The sequence below is a fragment of the Aphelocoma coerulescens genome, chromosome 5, assembly GCF_041296385.1.
Source record: "Aphelocoma coerulescens isolate FSJ_1873_10779 chromosome 5, UR_Acoe_1.0, whole genome shotgun sequence".
NCBI classification, from domain to species: domain Eukaryota; kingdom Metazoa; phylum Chordata; class Aves; order Passeriformes; family Corvidae; genus Aphelocoma; species Aphelocoma coerulescens.
Window position 1 is genome coordinate 50505410 of NC_091019.1, and position 24854 is coordinate 50530263.

The window sequence follows — 24854 nt, forward strand, 5'->3', positions numbered from 1 at the left end:
AACTAACAGCAAATGACACATCAAAGCAGACTTGCTAAGCCAAGAACAAGGAACTTTCCTCCTCCAAACAAATGCAGCACTGCCCAAAAGGCAGTGAAATATTACGGGTGTTTTAGCAAAACTTGAAACAACAAAAAATTAGTCAAAGTGGAGGTGTTTTACTACATTTTAAATGCTGATTTGTTTTGGAAAAAACAAGAGAGGTGGTTCAGGTTAGTTAAGACTCTTAATTTAGAGTCATCTGTTTAGACTAACTGGTAACCAGTTGCGGCAACACATTTTTTCCAAGGAAACTTTGCAGAGATTAGCTCAGGTGGTTAGAACATGGTACTAATAATGCCAGGGTTGCCACCTGGATCCCTGTCTGGCCCATTCACTTAAGAGCTGGGCTTGAAGGTACTTGTGGGTCCCTTCCAAGACAGAATATTCTGTGATTCAAGATGTACCACTATGACAGCATCTTGTTTTCCTGGCACAGAGACACAAGCAATAGAAAGCTCTACCCAATTTTTGCTACCATTTTATCTTAAAAGTGTTTGGATGATCTAAAAAAGCAGTGTGACTCTGTAATGCTTTTTATATATGAAATATATTTATATATACACACATATATACAGATAGATTAAAAAAAAGATTTTAAGCAGAAAAGGGAGGTACATCATGAACAATAAAATTGCTTTTGCCTCAAGAGTTGGGAGCTAGTACCGGACTGAGTCCTCTGTGCAATCTGTCTCCATAACAGCTTCTTTCCTCTTTCTCTGCTATGCAGCTAGAAGTCTAGAAAGTATTACATATCAATATAAAATTGTAAACCAAACCTACACTCTTTTACAAAAGCAAGGTCTGAATAGTTAGCCCTGAACATTGAAGGGGAAAACCTTCATCTGTATAGAAGGGTAAGAGAGAAAACATAAATTAGTGTAATGAGCAATTACATAACAATAAATGCATTACATTAATTGCTGAAACAGGAAAAAACATTCTGGACAAGTTCATCCAACTGCTTCAAAGCAAACCACACAACAGTACAAATGCCAGCATTTGTCTCACTCTCAGCCATCTCAGCCACATCCTGACTCTCCAACTTCCCATCTCTCCTAACTGAAGACCTGCACTTTCCATGCACACTATGCATTCTTTCTTACTTCAGCTACACAGGAAAGCCAGCAAACTACTTACACCATCATATCACAAAAAGGTTTTTCACCCAGGGGGTGGTTGGGCACTGGAACAGGCTGCCCAGGGAAGTGGTCACAGCACTGGTCTGACAGAGTTCAAGAATGGTCTGGACAGTACTCTCAGGCACGCGGTGTGATTCTTGGGGAGTCCCGTGCAGGGCCAGGAGTCGGACTCAATGATGCCTTCTAATTCAGGATGTTCCATGACTGTGATTCTATTTATGTATAGCCCCTTAGTCCTCAAGTACTTCAGGAAGGGTAGAATTATATAACAATCATATAATTATTGCCAGTTAAAGTTATTTATAAATATTATGTCTGAAGGGAATTCCTGCAGAACTGAATACCTTTTGGCACAGGGTGTTCACCCAAAGCATAATTGTAGCTCCTTATACACTAGCAGTGGGCAGTTCTTAAACCTGTCAAACATTCTCTCTGAAAGCCTCCAAAGTGCTCCCAGGAGCAGTGATGATCTCTGGAAGTGCAGTGATTCTGTTTTTCTGGGGCTTGAGAAGGCTGCACAGAACCAGCCACTGCAAAGCAGTGGTACTGAGGAGAATCCTTCAAATACAGCTTTTCCTGCATGGGGAGGACTTTAGTCCTAAGGATGAAGCTCTTGTCCTTGCAAGGTCTGTCTAGTTCTTCTCAACTATTTTAAGAAAGGTATCTAATTGCAGAAGTGCTACATTTATTACATTTTGAACCACTAACCTTAACAGTGATGTTTAACACCCCTCCCGCTAATGTAAAACCAAGACACTTCCTGAATGATTCCCCTATTTTTACTGAAGCATGCAGAACCTACAAGAGGTAAGTGTTCCCACTCTCCACACTAAAGGGTGAGGAAAAGAGACAAAAATATGTAAATGAAAGCTTGAGATAAGGTATGCCAGCAACTAACGCTAGTCTTGCATTAACCCCCACAGCCCCTGCAAGTTGCACTGTAGACACTTTTTTTCAACTGTAAAGTCAGAAATACATTTATATTAGTTGCTTCATCTCAGTGAGTACCTTCCCACAAGTAGGCAGCTGGGGGATCTCATAAACATAGCTGTGGAGCACAGGCTGATTTTCTGCTCAAAGCTTGAATGAGTGTGAATTCACCATTCAAGTAGATTCTCTTATGCAAAATCCCATCAATAAGTTTCTGCTCTACGTACTGCCACAGACAATTCTCCACGCCATTGAGACTTCCCTGTACAGAAGCCTGTTCGTGCCTCTGCTTACCAACAGTCGTCACTCAGCAAGTTACACTGGTGCTTCAAAATCCTGAGAGCTCTCAGCTAGTGGTAAATTGCTACTCTTCACTGCTGCAATGAAATATAGCAATTCAGCATGCTGTAGATAGTGTTTTGGTATCTTAAGTCACTGGCTAAGGGCAGCAATTTGGTTTCTTTTCTACTTCAACAAGAAAAAACCCATTCACATGTAAGATCCTTAGAATGAGTCCTCCCACAAATTCCTACACTAGTTCCCAGGACTGTTTCCATAACAGTCTGAATGGAATGTGAAGAACTAAACAGAATTAATTTAATAAAATTAATTAATTAAAACATACTGTCTTCAAAATTATTATTATGGATAACTAAGCAGGATCCAGAGGCATTATTTATGGCCACATCAGCTACTTTCCACAGCCCTCAGTCCCAGTTCTGTTGTTGATACTCAAGAGTAAATCAAAAGCAGCTTTTGTGAAGTCAGGAGTCCAAACCAGCGGGAGAACAAAAAAACAAAAACAAAAACAAAAAAAAAAACAACTAATGTTTTGGGCTAAGAAGGGCCAACAATGACCCACAAAAAATTCAGGAGGAAAAAAAGCTGTATGCCAAAGCAGGAAGGTCACTCCCTTTCTTTCTCTCCCCTGTTGCTTATCTTACATGACCTCTATCACTGATGAGACTGACACCACTTACAGCTACCAGAAATTTAGGACTCTTTTAAAGCCAGTTTTGTTGCCAGCATGTAGATAAACCTTGTCAGCATCGAGACTTTTATAAATGTGCTTATTCTCCAGAAAGGATAACCACTGTTTTATTGCCATTGCAATAAATGGCCAGACACAGCAGTGACAATGAGCATGTGTAAGTGCACTTTCCCAACTACCAGACATCTCAGCAGCTCCAGCCACTTGATCACTAAGATCTGAAGGCTGCAGGCTAAGAGGAATCATGGGCACGATGGCATGGCAGGGCCAAAGTATTCTGCACCCTCTTGAGTAATTAAAGGTGAGAATTGCTGTGAGCTTCAGTCCTGGATGTTAATTTTGTTCACAGGGAAAATATCTCAGGAAGCTCTTGCTAAAAGCAGCACACCTGAAGAAAGTGTTTCTTGCCCCCACCTATGAGGCCATTTAGTCCCAGGGCAGCCAGACTGCTGAAACCACCCACAGAGCCACTCTCCAACAGCAACATGCCCGGTCCTCCGGAACAGCCACCTTTGCCTCCACCATTAAAGAAAGCATACGGTATTAATTACTTCTGTGCCTGAATTCTTCCAAGCCAGAGAAAAGACACACTCATGAATTAAGTCCAAAAAACTAAGCTACAAGACTGAGTAAAGCATCCAGGCACATATTCAGGATGCACTTTAAGGGTGTCAGAGCTCAAGTGTCAAGGACAGGGACTCATAAGTGCACCTGAACCAACCACCCATGTTTCTCCGTTGCTTGTCAATGAAGCACTGCCAGACAAGCAATTTTGGCAATTCCTCTCTTCCCCAGCCCACCCATAATCATTTCTTATCTCTGGAACTGAGAGGGTCTCCCAATTTTAGCCAGCTCTGAGACACTGGAGTAGGTGGGGAATAGTTGGGGGACAGGACTTAAACTAAGCGGGAATTTGACTGAATGACAGATGTTAGGAAGCTAAATAGCTTTTTCCTTGAGACCAAAATTTAACTACTGAACTGTAACAAGCCAGTTGCTACTACTGAAGAAAGCAAAATCTCACTGTTTCTAAACTACTTAAAAACTGACAAACTAAAAGTACCACAAAACCAGCAAGATTCTTACATATCTCATAAAAATGAAGTTACCTCAGTATCTTCCTTTACCCAGAAGACCTTTACCAGACTTGTATTGGTTAAGAATACCAGACTATGTATCAAAGCATAAAAGCAAATTACTTAGAGAGAAAAAGCTCTATTAGCTTAAAAATACATATAAGCACGGGCCACATCTTTCCCTAGATGCTTGCTAAGCAAAACTTAACCTGAGGCAGGCACATGGCGCTTTTTCTTAAACAAATCTGTGTTCACAAGAGTAACTGAATAGAATCATAGAAGGGTTAGGGTTGGAAGAGACCTCAAACATGATCTGGGTTCCAACTCAGTCACTATGTGCAGGGACACCTTCCACTAGACTAGGTTGCTCAAAGCCCCATCCAGCCTGGCCTTGAACACTTCCAGAGATGTGGCACCCACAGCTTCTCCAGGCAACCTGTGCCAGTGCCTCACAGTAAAGAATTTCTTCCAAACATCTAATCTAAATCTCTCAGTTTAAAACTGTTCCCCCTTGTCCTGTCATTCTCTGCCTGTATAAGAAGTCCCTCTCCCTCTTAAAAGAGAGTCCCCTTTAGGTACTGGAAGGCTGCAACAAGGTCTTTCTGTAGCCTTCTCTTCTCCAGGCTGAACAGCCCCAGCTCTCTCAGCCTGTCTTCATGAGATGCTTCTGCCCTCTGATCATCTTCATGGTCCTCCCCTGGAGGTCCATGTCTTCAACAGGTCCATGTCCTTCCTATGCTGGGGGCCCTAGAGCTGGATGCAGCACTGCAGGTGGGGTCCCACAAGAGCAGAGGGGCAGAATCTCCTCCTCCCTCACCCTTCTGGCCATGCTGCTTTGGATGCAGCCCAGCAGAGAGTTGGCTTTCTGGGCTGCAAGCACGCACTGCTGGCACATGTCCAGCTTTTCAGCCATAAGAAGCTCCAAGTCCTTCTCTGCAGGGCTGCTCTCAATGACTTCATCGCCCAGTCTGTGCTCATGCCTGGGATTGCCCCGACCCAGATGGAGCACCTTGCACTTGGACTTGTTGAGCTTCATGACATACTGCTTTGTTATAGCTACATGCAGGGCTTGCACCATGACCTCATCCAGCAAGTCTGCCCAGTCTTGCAATGACAGAAGTTAACTACTTTTATATGCTAACCCACCACTGACCAACATACAAATGACAACCAGCCAAATTAAAAAGTCACACAGGGTCCCTTGTTCATAAGGATTTTGCCTTATGTTATTCTATACCATTCATTTATATTAACTAGATTTATGATGAAGATATACAGCAATTAGCTGAAAATAACACAGAAGGAGCAGGTATAAGCAACCTGCAGACTGCCACCCATAGCCCACCAGGCCAGCTGTGTGAATGACTTTACCAATAACACAGTCGTGCTGCAGGACTGAACTAAGGTTCAGTGGGGACACAGTAACTGCCTGAATCCAGAGCAAAGAAAGGAAGTTTCTACAGCAACTCAAAGGCTGCTTCAGGCTGCCTGAAGAGTATTCTCAACTCCTCAATTATTTTCAACTGCTGAGTTATGACCAAGACTTTTAGATGTTTTTTCTCAAGGTCTTCATCCAGGAAAATAAGCCACAAAGCACAAATTGCTGGGCTCTTTCAGACAACATCATTAAAACGGATTATTTTATGTTTTGCCAAAGAACTGAAGTGCAAGACAGAAGCGCATACACTCAGCCACGCCAGCAAGCCCAGTTCACCCCTGATGTTCAGCTACAACCAGAGGCAGCACAGCCACCATCATGGGCCTGGTGCTCAGGGGCATGTCTTGCCACATTCACTAACAGACATGTAAAAGTGCTCCTGCATGCCCACATCCTTCAGCCCGTCATCAGCAAGGCCTCCTGTGCTCAAGCCAGAGTGCAGCTCCAGGATCTGTGCTTCTTTTGCTGGCAGTGACAACAGCACTTCATTATCTCTCTGACAATTGGAAAGAAACATAGGAGGTGATGAGGACATAATGACAGCAGCATGGATAAAGCCTGACAATTGATTTTATAGACATCCTTTCCTCTTCCATAACAGCTTTTCAGAGGATGCACAGCACAGGTTCACACAGAGCCACCTTTACTGCCAAAATTAAGAACCTTGGGCAATACAAAGAAACAAATCTTGAAAAAACACACGTGCACACATCCTAGTGCAGCTTTTGTAGAACCATTTCACCCATATCTTATGGACCCAATCGAGCACCAAGCATGTACCTGACTGAACATATTCAAGCAGCCCCACTGGTTTAAGTGCAGCCTGTGCTCTCAAAGGTAAGAGCATCCCTCACCCCTTCCCTTCCCAATCTTCTCCTCCTGTCACCAGGTCAGCTCTGAGCTGGCTGGAAGCCCCAGGCACAGCTTCATGCCAAATTAAACAGAGCTGAGCCTATGGCCTGTGCTGACACTGGTGTTCCTCTGACCACAGTAACCATGAACTAAAAAAGGAGTTGAAAATGGATCCAGCTAAATTAGCCCAATGAAAAATAACCCAAACTAAACTATACAAAGAGTTTTCAGCCTGCTCATTACATAGCGACACATGTGCCAGTAGGAACTGAAGAGGGGCTTGCAATACAGCCCCAGATCAATTCCACCTCCCAGGAAAGGGAACAGGCAGCCAGGTTCATCAGGGTTCATGCAGGAGAACGACAGCCCAGATTTTGATCACTTTAAATCTGCTGTAAAACACCAAGAAGAGTCACTAACACAGGCCACTTGAACAACAGACAACACAGTCCTGCTCCTAAAGGGAAAACAAAACAAACATCTCCAGCAGAAGAAAGCCTCCCATTGCATTTAAACTTCTGTTCTCATTTTGCCTTAACCTTTACCTTGTGGCAGGGACTACATCCATTACCCCACCAAGCAGTCATGCATCATGCAGCTGCCAGCCCTTCTTCTGTAAGGAATGGCTTGTCTCAGCAATCCCAACTGGCAATCCCCAGCCTCCCCATCATCTCTACTCCCCTTGTCAGCACAACGATTAGCTGGACTGCACTGTGACCTGAATTGGGGAATTAAGATGAAAAGCAACACAAGAATTAAAAGAAGAGGGAAAGGTATAAATCCAGTCAGATCAGTTGTTTGTCAGAGAAACACGAAGTTCACGTGCCATGAAGGTGATGGAGCAAACAGTCACAAGTGAGGGAGTGCAAACACAGCTGAGAAATGGACTCATCAACCACACCACGGCCCAAGCCCAGTGGTAAAGAGCAGCTCTTTTTTTCCCATGCTCTTTCAGTAATGCTTAACACACTTTGCATCATCTTTGCTGTGGGTGATGAGCACAGACAGGGCCCCTTACTCCAGTTTATTTAACCTAAGTGGCCAATCTCCTCTGGTAGGTCAATGGCCTGTCACTGTGCAACCAACACCTCAGTTACACAGCAGGACCCCTGCCCGCAGGCTATCTTAACCGAGAGGAAGACAACACAAATACCTTACATATAAGGTTCAGAGGAATCCCTGGATATTGCCAGCTCTTCATCATTACTTGAAAATAACTGCTTATGCTTTCTACAGCTCTAAAACAGTTAATTCAGGCAGATTCCAGTGCAAAGAGTTAGCTCTGATGAAAAGTCAAGCAGCTGGAAGCCAGTGAAATGAAGAGTGTTATGTCCATGTACAGCTTTAGGAAATCTATTACTTAAATATTCTGTTTGATTCTGGGGTTTGCAATTCAAAAACAAAACTGAAAGGATTCAAGAAGAGGTCTCCATAAATTGCCTAATATCTTGAAACTCTATTTACAGAATGGTTCTAGACTTTTATGATTTCTCTAGAAAGAGATGACCCTTGTTTCTCTGCATACCAATTTGAGGAGAAAATTTCTGATATTAGAGAGCTTTTTGGTATGACAGACAAATATAAGAAAATGCATTTCAAGTTAAACTAGACAAATTCCAGTTTAAGACCACAAAATATCCTTTTAATAATTAAAGAAACTAACGGTTGCACCAGCTTATTTAGGACATTAATTTATTAATGGAGTCAATATCACCTGAAGCCTTTAACGTGAATCTGAAGGGTTGTTTTGTTGGGTTTGGTTTTTGGTATTTTTTTCACTTTTGCTTCCCCAGACATTATAATTGCAGTGAAATTCTGACACTTCTGTTATTTGGATCAGTCTAGGTGATAACATTAAAAACAGAGGAGATTATTTCTATCCCCAGTGTGACACTGAACTTTCACAGGAAACCTTCTCAACAACATTAAAAGAGGGAGGGCAGGATCCCATCTCCCTCACCTTTGTGCATATGCAGATTGGATTAGGAGATTCTAAGAAAGAACAAGCAGGGTCCTTTTCCTCTCACTCCGTCTAGTACTGATCTTTCCACAGGATTTTACCTGTCAAAACCCCAGATATTATCAGAGGAGAGACATTTGCAAGAGGCACTCCTGAAAAGTCTCCTGTGCCCAAAGGGGTTCCCCACAGCTCCTGTCAAGATGCCCTGGCAGAGCACTTATGAGAGACAGTGCATTAGATGAGGACAAGTTAGACATCAGCTCTCGCAGAGCTCAAGGACCACTTGGGAGTCCTCAGATCTCAGAGCCTGCTCCAGACAGAGGAGGAGCCTGGCTGGATCTCCATGACCCAGTTATGGACCACGTACTTCTAAGAATAACTTCCACATCAAGCGAGGAGAATTTTCTTCTCCCATCCCCATAAACATATCCTTTACCCTCATTACATTTTTATTAAGATGTCCCTCAGCATAAGTGCCAAATAAACCTTTCAGATGCTTGAATTTCTTCAGTGTGCACACAGCCAGAAGCATGTGTGTGCTTCCCTATCTCAGACAACGCAGTGCAGACACAAAGAGGAGTCCACTTGATAGGATGGATGCCCAAAGAAGCACAGAGCAGGGAAAAAACAGCAGAATAGCAGAGAGGAGCAAGGGGACAAAAGCTCCAACCTTTATAACCACGGGCTGTTCACTGAGACAAAAATACTGCAGCGAAGCCAGCAAGGTCAAACATCATTTCCCCTCATCTGATAACGATGACTGAGGAAGTTTGAATTCATAAAAGGCACAGACAAATCACACACCCTGGAAAGACAATCCTACCAGCCTTTGTTCAAAGCAGGAATCTCTATACGAATAAATCAGATTTTCAAGGGAGGCAAAAATAGGGCTTGTAACAAAATTTTTCAGCCGCCCCTTAGCTCAAGCAGCTCTAGTGGGCATAGCTATAATCACAGCAAACCTACATAATGGGTCTGAACTAGCTTAGCCCTTTCCCTGCAAGCAGAGAAGCTGCCACATCAGTAACTCCGTTGCTACGGCAACTGCTTACTTTCCATATCAACTGCAAACTCGTTGCTATGGAGACACATATACAAGAAAAATTCCTCTCTATAGCCAAGGACCAGATGGTAGGGAAGTCATGGACTAACGGGATGTACTAAGTGGGACACAGACTACAGGACATTTAGATCTGTATGTTCACAATAGGATTAATCTGAACAAGTGAATTCACAGGTCTGGCAGTACAAACAAAGCCAGGGAACTCCGCATCTACTCCCCATCATGTGATAACTTCATACTCTGGCCAACTATTATTAAACTGCTGAGCTCAATGCAAAGAGGTTTGTACAATCAAGGGCTCAGCATTTTCGCTTCTTCCACCCAGCTCTCTGTCTCAACCCAGATCAGCCTCATCGCAGTTACACTAACAGCCACGCTTTTGGCTTGCCAGGTAAGCCTGATGGCACTGCAGCTGAAGTGGAATAGCAGCAATGTAAAAACAAATCCTCTTTTCCCAGCATTCCACACCAGACTAAAGCACCAGGACAGGGCAAGTCAAAAACCACAGTGGGGATGAAGCCTGTCTTTTTTTTTTCCTCTCTGTTACAATGATCTCACATCAGGAAATTCAAGCATTCATATGCAGGCAGAAAAAGCTGCAGACTATTAGATGCATATTTAGCCCCATGAATATAAACTAGTGAAACTCAAGACTGAGAAAACTACTATGCAGAGGGAATTCAAAAAAGAATTAAGTGTTCAGCAGAACTTTTTTTAGAAAAACGATTACTGAAAGGCTACATAAACAAACACTGGAAAGCACAACTATGAGAGGAAAAGCTTCTAGCTTTTCACAAAGTGTCAATGCACATCAACTGGGAAATGCCTGCAATTCCCAGCACTGATTAACTCCTTCCCTCCATACTGTACATGTTTCAGAGCCCATCTTGTTAGCATTTCATAACATGCCATTTGCTAAATGCTGGGGGGTTTTTTTCATGCAAAACCAGTAAAACTGGCAGACTCCAAACCTGCAATTTGCAAAAACTGTCTGCAAAGGAGAAGTAGCATAAAATGATTCCTTACAGATGAAAGCCCCTCTTTCCCCTGCCCCAAGCCCCATACCAAAACCAGAGAACCCTTTAGATGGACACCTTCCTTCCGAACAGCAGAGGTATTTGCTGCAAGGTACCGAATCAACCCCAAGTGTGCGTGGACACACACGAAGGCATTTTTGAAGCCATCAGTTGGCATTTACTGCTTTCCAAGTCCGCAATTAGCTGTCAAGCACCTGATTCAGCAACTCTGACCAAGGGCCAATTCTGAACTCAGGACTCTGTCTGCCACATCCCTTGGCCAGGACACAGGGAAAAAAAACCCAGCAGGGGACTTGAATGACCTGCTGTGGTGCATTTTATGTTTGAGATTCCCATCTCATTCACCTTAAAGCTGGCTACCTGCAGTTACTAGCATCTTCGGGAAGTGCAAGAAATTCTTTCTCATAATCTGAGATTTTCCAGGAATTAATAAAACTCCACCCTGTTATTCATACAGGCAAGGCCTCCCACCACACCTTGTTGTCTAGCTGTGTAACCATGGCTGTAACCACGAATCTGAAACGTGGGTGACCAGTCATGCATTGTGCTGCGCCACCTCCCCACGGAGCAGCAGTGCAGTGCGGTATTGTTCAGATGAGCTCAGTGGACCGCCGGATATTTCACAGATAGACATGAAGACAAGTTCCTCATAGGAAGGAAGCTGAAATCTGAATAGTCAACTTGTAAACAGAGGAAGAGGGACAGAACAAAACACAAATGGCAGTGTCAAACACATGCCTTGCCAATTACAGTATTTTGGTGGTTTTTTAAGTGCATTGTGTGAAGATTTCATACAGTCTGGGACGGGGTCATAAAAGTCTGGTGTGGCATTTATTATTACAGTCTCACTTCCAAACCAGAATTTAAGACTCTGGCTTACACAACACAAGATCCAGTTCAGGAACAGGTTTTTTCAGTCTCACACACAAGCTTCCACAGCAAATAATTGACAAAAATACCAACATACAGTGTGTGATCAGCAATATGGGGACAGTGGATTCCAGGTAATAATACTTTTTAAAAAGAAAGAAAAGGAAGATAGATGTGTCAATCCTTTTAAAAATGAAAACTCCATAGTAAAGAAAGTTAACTCATCTAAAATGAAAAGTTGCTTGTTTAGTATAGAGTATGACTCCTCCTCTAGAGTTACTTGAGCTTCTATTCCACAGCTTTTAAAGTTAAATTGCACACAAAATAGGGAGAACAGCACCACCAAGAGAAGTCTAGTTTCAGGGTAACAAGTTACAAGACAATCACAGCATTTATCTCACTGAAATACAAAAGCTGAGTGCATCTATTGTTTCTGCCAGGGGGAAGTGTTCACTTTCTGATCTTCTGCCAATTTTAGAGACAGACCACAAGTGATGTGATTTTACCTGCTATTTATTTCCCTAACCTGTGAGAAGGCCTCTGAAATTAATCTGCAAGCTGATATTTTTATCAGTATACTCATACTCTGCCAAAGATTAATCCAGACCACTGCTTCTTGAGAAGGTCCCCTTCAGAAATTGATTCCTGCTCCCAGGCAGACTGACGGAGTAGAAGGCTGCCCCCACTGCTCCGCTTGCTTCCCCATTCCCTCACACACAGCCTCTCTTCCTGCAGACGCTGCTGGGAAATCAGCAATGAACCCAGGAGACAACAACCGAGATCCAAAAGCAAAGATGTGCTCCCAGGGCTTCTGCTCTGCACCAGCTGCAGAAGTTACATGAGCCCAAAGAATGCCAGGAATTTTGGTGAATGGTAGCCTTCAGCTTTGATGCCAGACCCGTCTCCTCTCTTTGAAGAGTCTCTCTAAAACCTGCTTGAAATGGAACAGAGCTTCATCAGCATTACCCTCCTTGTGTAAAAGAAAGAAAAGCTTTTTTGGATTACAACACAGACCAGGGCAATAGAGATGGACTCTTACATAAGGCATACCCTTTCACTATACATTTGTATAAGCCAAGAACAGCAAGCAGCCCATTTATAACATGATTACATTCATCTAGTATAGCTGGAAACCATTACCACAGCATGATAACTAAAAACAGTATTTAACCATTATGCATGAAGACACCAGCTGGGGAGAAAAAACACACACACACACTGAGCACTTTCTTAAAGATGTCTAGACAATGAATTTAATAAAATCAGAATGAGCAATGCTAAAGAAATGCTGGCTCTCTGAACTTAATCAACTATGTTACCAGGCACAGCGTTGCACATTCTGTATTTCACTGTTAAGGACATATTCTGGGATTAGCAGGTGAATATTTTCAGAGCCAGATAGGTTCCCATAATTCCAAACTCACCTGACTTCGGTCTTTGTCCACTTTCTTAAAACACTTATTCAAGGATAGATTATGTCTCACAGAATTTTTCCATCCAGTGGGCGCATTTGCAAAATATGGAAAGTGTTCCAAGATCCAGTTGTATATATCCTTTACGGGCAGTCTTTTGGTTGGTGAATCCTCAATGGCCATAAATATGAGGCAGCTAAAGGAATAAGGAGGTTTGCAGTTGGGGTTCTGCTTGGCATCGTAGGGCATGTCAGAGTGGGCAGGAGACGGCGGCGTGTCATCACCGATGTCCTGAACAGGGCTAACGCTCCGTAACACTGAGTCCCCAAAGCTTTTCAGCAAGTTCTTACTCTCATGTAACCAGTTCAAATTAGTTAGTTCTTCATCTTCCATGGCCCCTTTATCTAATCTGATGGCAGGCAAAGAGAAATCTAGGTCCTCGTCATCGTGAAGTGCCTTTGATAAATCACTATCTTGATAATGCTGGCTCAATCCACTGGGAACGCTAATTCCTGAGCCTTCTGGCTTCTTACTGGGAGGCATGACTGGACCCATTTAGACAGCAGCTCCTGGGAGAGTAAATCCAAAGAAAGGGAGAAGGAGAGAAAAGTTAGCTCATAAAAAGGTCCTGCGTAACATTTTGACAGCTTTTCCCTAACTGGTCACTTGGCCTTTTGCCATCTGTATTAAACATGACAGTTTCACATAATACTCATCCACAACTGCTGACTAAAATAATCTAAAGTCAGCACAAGGGAAGAAATTTCAGTTGATGGGTTAAGACGATAATCCAGATACACCTCAGTTCTGCTTCATGTATGTGAAGCCCCACAGAGGAAATCTCAAAGACATATCTCTTTAATGATAAAGAGGTGTTTTCAAACCATTGAATACTCCAATTGTAACACTTCAATAAGCATGTGAACTAAAAAAAAAAAGTAAGAGTGACTTAAGGCTAGTTGCTTCAGATTAATTTCAGCTGTTTCATGTTTGAGGACAATACAACAGCATCATGATTATAATCACTCTGGCTAAAGGCTGAGGCAGACAAACATCCTTGGTTTGTCTGACTTGGTTGTACCAAAACTCAGAAATGAGAGCAAACCAGCAAAGTCAGGAGAAGGTAGGAGGGAAAGCAACACCCAGTAGTTCAGGGGCCAGGGCCAAGATATGGGGAAACAACTGCCAGAGCAATAGAGCACTTTAAAAATGTATGTAAACAGAGAAGATTTTAACATAAGCTGAACTGTATTTCAAACATGGTAGAAAACACGAGTCATTGCCTGTGATGGATTGCCTGTGATGCTCAACAACGGCCTGTGAGAGGTGGGATGAGCTGCTGATGGTACTGCACCAGCAGGCCCTGGAGGGACACCTGCGAGCAATGATATTTGGGATGACCTGAGTGTTTCAGAAGCAAACTGAAGTTGGGCCCCTGCCCAACTCAAGAGAAGCAGATGAGCCCAGCAATTCTACTTCAGAAGCAGGAAACAGGCTCCCTTAGCTTCTACATACAGTCAAACTGCCAGGAATTAAGTCTGGAGATGCGAACAGAAGTGGAACAAAAACTGAACAGAGTTAATAACAGAATTTAAAAGGACAACATTTTCTGCACAAACACTGATTAAGAACAAAATGAGCCCCTGTACCTAAAACATAACCTCAGCAGTTACCTGAAGTCATGCAGTCACACAAACGATACTATAAATGAAAGGCAAAAAAAGCTACAGGTAACTACAGAATAAACTATCTATCTGCAGGGAAAAATAGAGCAACACAGCCATTATGGGCAAGAGGAATAATGGACTTTACTTTAACTGTCATAAATGGGCAAGAATGAAAACTTTTAAGTTCCTTGGGTCTTTCTATAAACAAGTTACACAAGAGCAGACATTACTAAAAACGAAACACACAAAACTTTTCTGCACAGAAGCCCATCAATACACTCAACATGCTCAGTGAAAATGTGCAGTTTTACGTGAGTAAGTATGTGGAAAAGGAAAAAATACTAATGCAGACATAAACACCAGGAGGCCAAACTTGCGTCGGCCCCACTTCCTAGCTTTCAAAACTGCACCCAGCGGAACCAGAAGGTAAACAAGGCAATCGCCAGCGTGCAGGGGCACTAGCATTGCCTACCTACGCCGCACACTCAACTTTGACTCCAAATGGAAGTTCCGTCCCATGAGCTTCTAAACAGGAAAATTATATGATGGCTGACAGTAAAGTAATTTAATTGCACTGTTGCTATGACAACATGCTGCTCTCTTTCTGTTTAATTTCCTTATTTGCCAGTATCCTCCCAAAGGGCCGTATCACTTCATGATTTTTTTTCCCCTGCCTCTCTTTCCCCGCTCCAGGCGGCGGGGTGACCGGGCGACCGCGGTCCCGCGGAGCCCCCTCGGGCCAGCAGGGAGAGCCGGCAAGGAAGTCCGGCGGAGCCCGGCCGAAGAGCGGCTCCCAGCGGGGCCGCCGCGGGCAGGCGGGGTGCCCGGGGCTGGCCCCGCGGAGGCGCGGCCCGACTGGGGCCACACGTGGGGGTTATGGGGGGACTGCCGGCGAGGCCCGTGGCGGCTGCAGCGGCGCCCCACCGGCAGACAAAAGAGCGCTGGTCACGGGCGAGCCCACGGCCGGACGAAGGCGTTCAACCCGCGGGAGCTCCGGCGGACGCGCTCCGCACACGCGCCCGCCGCGGCCGGGGGGGGGCGCACCGGGGCGGGCCCCCCGCCCGCGCTCCCACCGCACCCGCCGCGCGGGGGGGCGCGCGCCCATTGGCCGCGGCCGCAGCCAATCAATGGCGTTGCCACGCGACCGGAGCTGCTCGGGCCGGGCGGCGCGCGCCGCGCACCCCGCCAATGCCGGCCAGGTGTCACCGGCCCGCGCGGCCCCGCTGCACGTGCGCGCGCGTGCCCCGAGGTCCTCGCCCGGGCGCTGCCGGGACCCCCGGCGGGAACGGCTCGGGCCGGGCGCGGCCCCGCGGCGCGGGCACGGCCGGGCTCGGCGGGGTCACGGCGGCGCGCACGCCGGGCCGCGCACCAACTCCCGGCCAAGTTGTGGCGCCGGGCCGGGCCGGGCCGAGCCGGGTGGGACTGCACCGCGCCGCTCCCCGCGGCCGGTCCGCACCGCCCCGCGCAACCCCCAACAACAACAACAACAGCAGCAACAACAGTAACTTACCTGGCAGGGGGCGGCGGTTTCACCGCGGTCCCTTCATGGCAATGGCACAAAGTTTCATCTGACGGAGCCGGGCATGGCGCGCCCCCGCCTCAGCCCGAGCCCCGGGGGTGCCGCGGGGGTCCCGGCGCACGGGGCTCCGCCGCCTGCATGGGGCCCGCCCGCCCCACGCCCGCCCCGCGCTCCCGACGGGCAGCGGTCCGCCTCGGTGCGAGCCCGAGAGCGAGAAATTGTTTCCACTGCAAACAAAAAAGGCGACACATGACCACGGAGGGAGGGGAGAGAGGGAAAACGTGGGCTGGGCCAGCCGCGACGGGAGAAGCCGCGGAAGGGAGGGCCGCCGGCGGTGGGGGAGGGCGGTGGTTCCTGCCGGCCGGCGGCGGGGACCCGGCCGTGCCCTCCCGGAGGGCGCCCGCCCGGCGTCGGGGTCGTGCGGGGCCGGCGGCGCTGGCCGGGGGCGGGCGGGTGCCCGCGGTTGGGCGGGAGGCGCTCGGGAAGTCTCGATGCGCGGAGAATCGGCAGCCGCGGCGCTCCCACTTGTGAGAGTCTCCTTTCCCCCCGCCCGGCCAGGCCGACCCCGGCTGAACCGCGGTGGACACCGAAGGCACCGACGAGCCCCAGGAGCCCACGGCTTAGCACAGCGGAGCCCTGCTTGTACCTCTCCCGCAAGAGGAGCGGGGGAGGTATCTTTCAACACCTTCCCAGTGGGCAGGTAACTCCTGCCGAGGACGGGCGGACCTGCCGGCCCGGCGGCGCATACGAGTCCGCCGGCCGGCGCCAGGCACCTGCCCCGCTGAGTGAGCAGCGCCGTGCGGGGCTGTGCGGGCAGCGACAGGCGCGGGATCGCGCAGGACGGCTCTGCCGCTGGCTCCGGGCATCGTGAAACTGCGGCCACTGCTGAGGGTCGGTCTTCACGGTAGACAGTAAAGAACGATGTTGCAGAAATCTGCAGTACATGACGCGGGGGGAAAAAAATATTTCCTGAAGGAAATCTGCTTTAAAAGAAGGCTTGACTCAATTACGAAAAATGGTGCATTTTCCCTTCTGCTATCATACCCTGACATAACCAGTATTAACTTGAGTAAAAACCCCTTGCCATCAGTTGAATTAATTGAAAGGAACTAACTTGATTTAAAAATAAAGAAGTTGCCCAGTCTAGACAGCACTAGTTGAACGTACAGTCTCCTCTATGTTACATGCCAGATCTCAAGTAGCTTCAGTGATTTGCAGCAGAGAATTAAAGTATGGCTGTCTACCTGTAAAACAAATACATGGAATTGTTTTGTAGCTGGTCCACAAAAACCAAACAGTTTCTGCTCTGGCTAAACAATGCTTGCAGGTTTAGCATACTTTAATATGAATTTTCCTTTTGCTATAGAAAATGTGTGCTGCAGAAATGCAGAAACAGTATCATTTAAGTCACAAATACAGGTATCCTTCCCACTGCAGTCCTCCCTGGACACAGAAATTGTCATTAAGCCAGGAAGGAAAACACTTTAGCTGTTTTATTTAGAAAAGTTAGGACAGCTGCCTCAAGACCTTTCAGGAATTCTGCATTATTTCCCAATGGATGGGTTACCTCCTTTAATCTCTCTGACACTCACAAAATTCACAGTTTTAGGTAAGAGTGGCAACCACCTCATTCTCAAAGTGCAGGGTTAAGAAGCATTTCATTGATTCTCTGGAACTAGAAATTCCTGTCATAACTAGCTAAGACTTCTTTTGCCGATAGCTTTCCCTCCCCTACCCAGTGAACTGCTATTTCACATTCTTGCATATTTTCAAGAAGACACACCAGCAGCTGAATTGCAGAATGGGAAGAATACCTACCAGGCAGCAGAGTATCGTTACCCACTGGCAATCCTGCCCTGTGACTCCACCAGCCCTAACACTCCAACAGTCATCAAGACCATTAGTTTACACAATTCTTATCTCATGGCCGTTTGGTTTCAAACCCAAACTAAATTATCAAGCCGTAACTCCACCCACCTGAATTTACTCCAAATGCTTCAGACGTTTTTCTGAGTGAATCAACATGCCTCTTTATTGGCAAGCCAGGAGATTTATTGCATTTATTATCACTTGTAAAAGTCAAGTGTCTTGAAAGACTACCAAGAAGAATTCAGCTAATGAGAAGTATTTCTGAAGTGAGAAGGGGGAAGCCTCATGAGATGCAGGGTAGTATGCAAAGAAAATTATACCCTGAATATATTACGTATGCATCCTATTCAGCTCAGTTCTGTTCAAAATCAGGGGCTAAATTCCCCATCAATATTGGTGGAATATGATCACTTTCAGAATTTTCTGGTTTTTCCATGGCAGGTAGGAATTTCCCCAGGGTGCACACTAAAGCTTGCATTGAAGGGCCACTGTGAGACATCTGCAGACAGAAAAGCCAGCACGATCAAGCACAGGGGCCGGCAGCAGGTGGTGGAGGTTAGGAGAGCAGGGGGACAGGCTGCCCGCTGGGTCAGAGGGCTGGCAGACCCTGCTTGGTGCCCCATGAGAGGCAGCAGTGCAGGGCAGCCTCTCGCTGGCTCCCACTCGCCCCTGAGCTCAACAGCAACTGGAGTTGCTGATTTGCAGAGCACTAAAATACTAGCAACAAGGTAAACACTACTATCTTGCCTCTTGGGAAGACTGATCCCAAACTTCTGACTGCTGGAATATCTAATACAACTGATTTTAAAAAGGAGCACACAGCCTCACACAGCACCATTGAAAGAACATTAACTGCTGGCTTAGGGACTACAGCAGCAGCAGAACAACTAATATATGGCCATCAAGTAACTAAATACTCACTGTAATCTCAAGCAAGCCACCAAATTTATTAGGGTGTTGATTTCCCCATTTCTGAGACAGCAATAATACTAATTCAGTTAGCAAAATATTTGCAACACTGACAGATGAAACTGTTTGTACATCAAGACCAAAGTACTTGCCGTACTGAAGGCTGATTAGAAGTTCCAACAGTGCAGAGCTGTACTTTAGCCTCGTGGGCTAATATACAACAGTCTAATCTTTCCACTCAGATTTCAGAATACCAACTGCAGATGTTGCAGTATCTTATTTAATGAGGATTTCCAGCCATCTCCCTATACTCCTTTATCTCTTATCCTCCTCTAGATTGGAATCCCTGAAAATTTCCCACAAGCCATCAAGCACACAAGCACAGCAAGCAAGGGTCATGGGCTCACGGGCTCATCTTCCTCCCTCAATCTCCATCTCTGCTGAGAACATCTTTCTTTGCTAGTATTATGACCATGTGTCATGGTTTAACCCCAGATAGCAACTAAATACCACACAGTCACTTGCTCCCCTGCCACACACACACATAGTGAGGAGAGGAATCAGAATAAAAAAACAAAAAAACCCCCGCTTATCTCAACTCATGGGTTAAGATAGGAATAGTTTCATAATTCAAACAAAATAAAAGATGATAATGATGACAGTAATAATACGAGAGAGAAAGAGGAATAACACCCAAGAGGAACAAATATTGCACAATACATTTGCTCACCACCTGCTGACTGATGCCCTGATTGTCCTCCTGGCCAATTCCCCCCCCAGTTTATGTACAGGGCATAATGCTCTATGGTATGGAATATCCCTCTAGCCAGTTCAGGACCCCTGTCCTGGCCATGCTCTCTCCCAGCTTCTTGTGCACCTGCTCAATGTCAGAGAACAGGAAACTGAAAAGTCCTTGACTTAGGGCAAGCACTGCACAGCAACAACTGAAACATCAGCGTGATATCAACAGAATGCTCGTATTAAATCCAAAAATACAGCACCACTGTCCCAGTCAAAAGCAGGACTTCATGTCACATGACCTTGCTAAATACTTCTACATTCTGCCTTCTGGCCGCACCTGCCACACTTCAGCAGTCCTGCACTATTTATCCTCATCTTTAAGCCCCTCTTCCTAACTTGGTCCCCAATTACCATATCTTTATTGACTGGTGTCCTGCCAATGTTTATTGTCTCTACATCAGAGTCAGATTTCTTCCCTGAAGTCTGCTGCAAATTTGCCAGCAAAGCTTGCTCATTAGGATTTAGAATTTGACACACAGCTGTACCCTACTTCTTAAGGGTCCTGATGTACTTTTCAAAGAGAGATGTGGACATGGCTGCTGACACTTGTGATCAGACCCTCAGTGTGGGGCACAGCTCAGGCCCTGACACCTGTACACTGACCATCTCATTTTGTGTCAATTCTTCCCCCATGCAGAATGACTGGCATGTCCCCATCAGTCTTGGTATTTCTAATCTTCTGTTTTCTCTGAGGCAATGGACTTAATCTTGTACAGAGCACAAGCACATTGGACACCTTCAAGAACTTATAAAAACTAAATCATGAATACAAGTATGTGTTTATTCATTTCCTCTTTCACAACTCCTGTTCCCAGCATTCTTCTCCTGAAATATCAACACTTCTTTATTTTTAACCACAGCAGACCAGCCTGGTTTTGTTTTTTGCACTATGCCTGCTTTTGGGGCAGAGAAACAGCCATGTCTGAGTTCCTGGAACAGTACCAGAACAGTCAGAGGCTCTGCCGAGTACAGAGGTAACACATGTAACAGGCTGACAAGCAGTGCCCGGCTACCCTGAAAGAGAGCAGCTCTGGCATCGCAGCTACTCCGAGTGCAGTTGTACCCTGCCTGCCTGTCCTAGGGCTTTTGCAAGCATGCACTCACTCCCCTTTCTTCACCCACAGCAAGCACTAAGCTATAAGCTGCACATGCAATGAAGGCCCAGTTTACTCCAGCTTAACCAATAGATCTTTTGCTCATTCACTCAAGAACACGGAATCAGATTTACAAAGCATTTTCCCAACCTTGCATTTAATTACTCTTCAAGTTCTCATCTTCCCCAGCAAGTGAAACCCAATGGAAACAGAACTGAATCTGTGAGAAAAGGAGCTCCAATACAAAGCTTTGTCAGAAGCGTGAGCAAACAAAACTATCTATGGCATTTCTGTTTCACAGGCTAAAATAAAATTAATTTCTCCCAATAAAATCCACAGTTTTTATTAAATAGCTCCTTTATAAATTAATGTACGCACATTTGCAATATTATTGTAGTAACACTTGCTTTCAGCTTCTAGGAAAATGAGTATACTTAGTGCTAAAATTATACACAGCTGAGAAGCTACCAGCAATTGTGTTTCAGTACATGAGCATGGTGAGAGGAGAGCATCATGCATGCTCACTTGTCATACATATATTTGTTAAAATGGGTCCATATGAGAGATGCTTTCACAGTGTAATTACCCAGCATACAAGGACCCCAAGCACAAACCTAGGTTATAATGGGAAAGGGAAGCTTCGGCCAGTGCAGCTTATTTTAGTAGCCTAATCAGTGGAAAGCAAAATGTTGCTGGGATAAACCTAGTTTTACTGGAGTCTTCTGCTATGATGGCTATATTGGTCTGAACTCACCTAACTAAATCAGTTAGTACATTAACTGTAAAACAAGCCAGTATTTCTGGTGCAGTGGCAGTGTTTAAAGAGGCTGAAAAATGAAAGAACTTTTCTGGAGTTTGGTGCTCAGACTCTGCTATCTGTTGTAAAGGTGTAATGCCACAAGATGTGGCCTGGCGTTATCTCAACATCAGTATTCACCACTTGGCAGATGAAAAACTTACAAGTAATCAGCAGAACCAGAAATCAACTGTATTTTTGTTCTCAAAAGCAGCATGGAGGAAAAGCAGCAGTTAACACTGCAGACAAGTAAAGATCAGAAGTTTTGGGGAAAAACTACAATGGAGAACCATGTTCTTTTTATAAAGCTCCCAAACTGCATTTCGAAGTGGAATTCCTAAAACTATGACAAAATTATTTCAAGTCAACACCTCAAACTCTGCCTCAGCTTTCCTGAATACAAATGGTCCATTTCATCAATAATTTTATGCATTTGTCCTTTATTTGTGTATCTTGGCATGCAAAATTAAGTTGCAACAGGACCTCACTGGTAGTGAAGTCTGCATTCACATCTCATCAACTGAAGTTCTCGGCAACTGACACTAAACATAGTTTACCATCACTAGTGCTGTGAGCCAGAAAGCAATTATTCTCTTCTGACCATTTGCTTGTGCCAGGTGCATTTCCCAGCCACAACTATACTTGTGTGAGTACCAGCTTGATTTCCAGCTCTTTGCAGCACAGGATATTCCAGGGTCCCTTCCTCTCCTCAATACTTGGCTCTACTCTTCCTGTACATTCCTTGAACACTGTTCCCGGAGGAAATCCTGTCAAATGCAGATTCCCAGATTGTGACAACACAGAGACAACTACGAGAGCCTGTATGAGGTGGTGCAGGGATGAAGCACAAGCATGGCTGTGCTGACCTACAGCTGTGTCTGCAAAGAGATGCTGAGAGGGTGCAGGTTGTGGGAAACACACACGGTGCCATAAAATGAATAAGCAGACTTCTATCCTTGGTGTTTTTTTAATGCTACAGACCAGCCCACCAAAAGCACCAGGGAGCAAGGAATGAAAAGCAATGAAAAACTGCAGTGGAAGGACTAAAAAGAGTCAGTACCATCTGCAGAAAGGTTCTGTGTTTTCCTGTGCTCCCCTCCACAGCCACAAGTGAGGTGGCCTCCAAGGCTGAACCAGAGAGCAGCCATTAGGCAGAGCAGGTAAGCAAGGTTTTGGGAGAGAGGAAGAAAGCTGGCACAGAAAAACAGCACAGCTAAAGTACCCACATCCCAGCAGCAACTTCCGTGGCCAGAGAACCACCCCTCTGGCTGCTACATTCGTGTCCTGATGCGGGTTTCCCTGAAAGCAGCTTTTGGCTTCTCTACAGTGACAAGAGTGCGTTATTATTATGGACTGACTTATTCACTGGGACATTAATTTCTGCCAGGCCTTTTGGCACTGCCCCAGTCTTTCTGGCAACAGATAACTTCAGTGAGCAGCTGCATTGATCTGGGAGGTATGGTGCATCTGGTACCTCACAGACTTTTTGCAAGAAAATTTCACATTCCACAGGTTTCTCACAGGGATGCCACAAGGACTGGGTGGGCCTCAGCTGCCAAAGCCCTATGAAATAATCTTGGGTATGTTTTTCTCCTTAAATCTGCAGTCTTGCAAACATTGATAGTTGAGCCCTTTTCTTGGGTTCAGCTAGTTCCAGCACAGTTTAGTTCCATAAGCATTTCAAGGACAAAAAAATGTTATGGCTATGTTGTGGTTTAACCCCAGCCAGCACCTAGGTACCATGCACATGCTCGCTCACTCCTCCCACCCCCAGCAGGACAGGAAGGAGAATTGCAAAAAGGTAAAACCTATGAGTTAAGAACAGCCTAATAAGTGAAATAAAGTACAATACTATATTAATGATAGTAGTGAAAAGGGAGATATGAGAGAGGGAGAGAGAGAAATAAATCCCAAGATGGACACACAAATGATGGACAATACAATTGCTCACCACCTGCTGAGTGATGCCCAGCCCATCCCCTGCAGTGATCAGCTCTTCCCAGCCAATTCCCCCAGTTTATATACTGGGCATGATGCTCTTTGATATGGAATATCCCTTTGGCCAGTTGCAGTCAGCTGTCCTGGCTGTGCTCTCTCCCAGCTTCGTGTGCACCTGCTTGCTGGCAGAGCATGGGAAACCGAAAAGCCCTTGACTTAGGGTAAGCACTGCACAGCAACAACTAAACCAGCAGCATGTTATCAATGTCATTCTCATAATAAATCCAAAACACAGCATTGTACCAGCTACTAGTAAGAAAATTAACTCCATCACAGCCAAAATCAAGACAGGCTATAACAAAATTTTTAAGAACATTCAAGGAGAAAAGTCATTTTTATTGCTTGTATGCAAGTAGAGGGTTTTACCTGTTCCACATCACCTGTCACATAATCTTCAGTATTCTTTTCCACAACAAAAAAAACCCCAACATGAAAACAACATAATATCAAACCAAACATCACATGCAAGAAAAAAGAATTAAGCTATCCCTGGAAAAAGCCCTGCAGGTTATTGGACCACTGCTGGGCACCAGAGTTGGGGTTTCAGCAGCAGACGGACCGGTCGGGGCTGTGCCAGCACAAACCAGGCAGCCACCGAGCCGTCCTTCTGTCGTGCCTGTGAACAGAAGACCCATGTAATGACAACCACAAAACTCACTTAAGCTCTGAAAAGGTGACTAATGAGCTCATTCATGCTGCCTATAAATTATTCACTACAACACTGAACCCACTCAAGACAAATGGCAAAGCAAACTTTAAATACAGGGAGCAGGAGCCTCCTGTGTGGTCAGCTTCTGCCTGTAAAACTTTTTGCAATGCAACAGACACTTCACTTGCTTCTGCCCCCTTGTTAAAATCACTCAAATGTTTAGACCTTCTTTTTCACTGCCCCTAGCAGAATTAAAGCAGCTGCAGCTCCTACATATTTGTTTTGCCAGTGCCAAGTCTTTTTCTTTAGTAGTTCCAGGTAATGACAAAGCACTATACATAGCTTTAAATTACATTCTTCAGAAATTAAAGTCTGACCTCAAAATGAAGGCCAGGTCTAAAGAAGTAAGAAGACAATAGCATATGCATGTTTAATGAGAAGCAGCCCATCTCCAGAGCCTGCACTTATTGACACTTCTGTGAACATCTATAATTTGTGCCAAAATGAAAGCACAGATCTTAAAAAAACAGTTTCATTTCTTAGGTGCTGGTCCATAAAAGCTTCTGACATGTTTAGAAACAGAATTTGTAAGAATGCTTTTGTTATCCTGTTTAGTGTGAAATAAGAGGCAGGTAATGGTTGTATGTTAGCAGCACAAGTGGTGGAGTTTGCTGCTGTGGTGGCTGGAACAGGCATTTACTCTCTTCAAACAGTACTTTTTTTCATAAGATAAATTACTCAC

General features: G+C 45.3%; 1 protein-coding gene across 9 annotated transcripts in view; it reads right to left on the reverse strand.

Moving 5' to 3' along the window:
* FOXN3 (forkhead box N3) overlaps positions 1–24854 on the reverse strand; it is a 220598-nt gene that overhangs the window by 131379 nt on the left and 64365 nt on the right. For 3 of the 9 annotated variants that reach the window (XM_069018062.1, XM_069018061.1, XM_069018054.1), the window contains exons 1-3: positions 17815–17892; positions 15988–16223; positions 12823–13379 (exon numbers count right to left, since the gene is read on the reverse strand). In XM_069018062.1, the coding sequence (XP_068874163.1) occupies positions 12823–13365 (543 nt within the window). In that variant the 5' untranslated portion in view covers positions 13366–13379; positions 15988–16223; positions 17815–17892. Of the gene's footprint in view, positions 1–12822; positions 13380–14949; positions 15452–15987; positions 16224–17814; positions 17893–23416; positions 23440–24854 lie in introns of those variants that run through there. The other 6 variants (XM_069018057.1, XM_069018055.1, XM_069018058.1 and 3 more) reach the window with 4 other exon arrangements.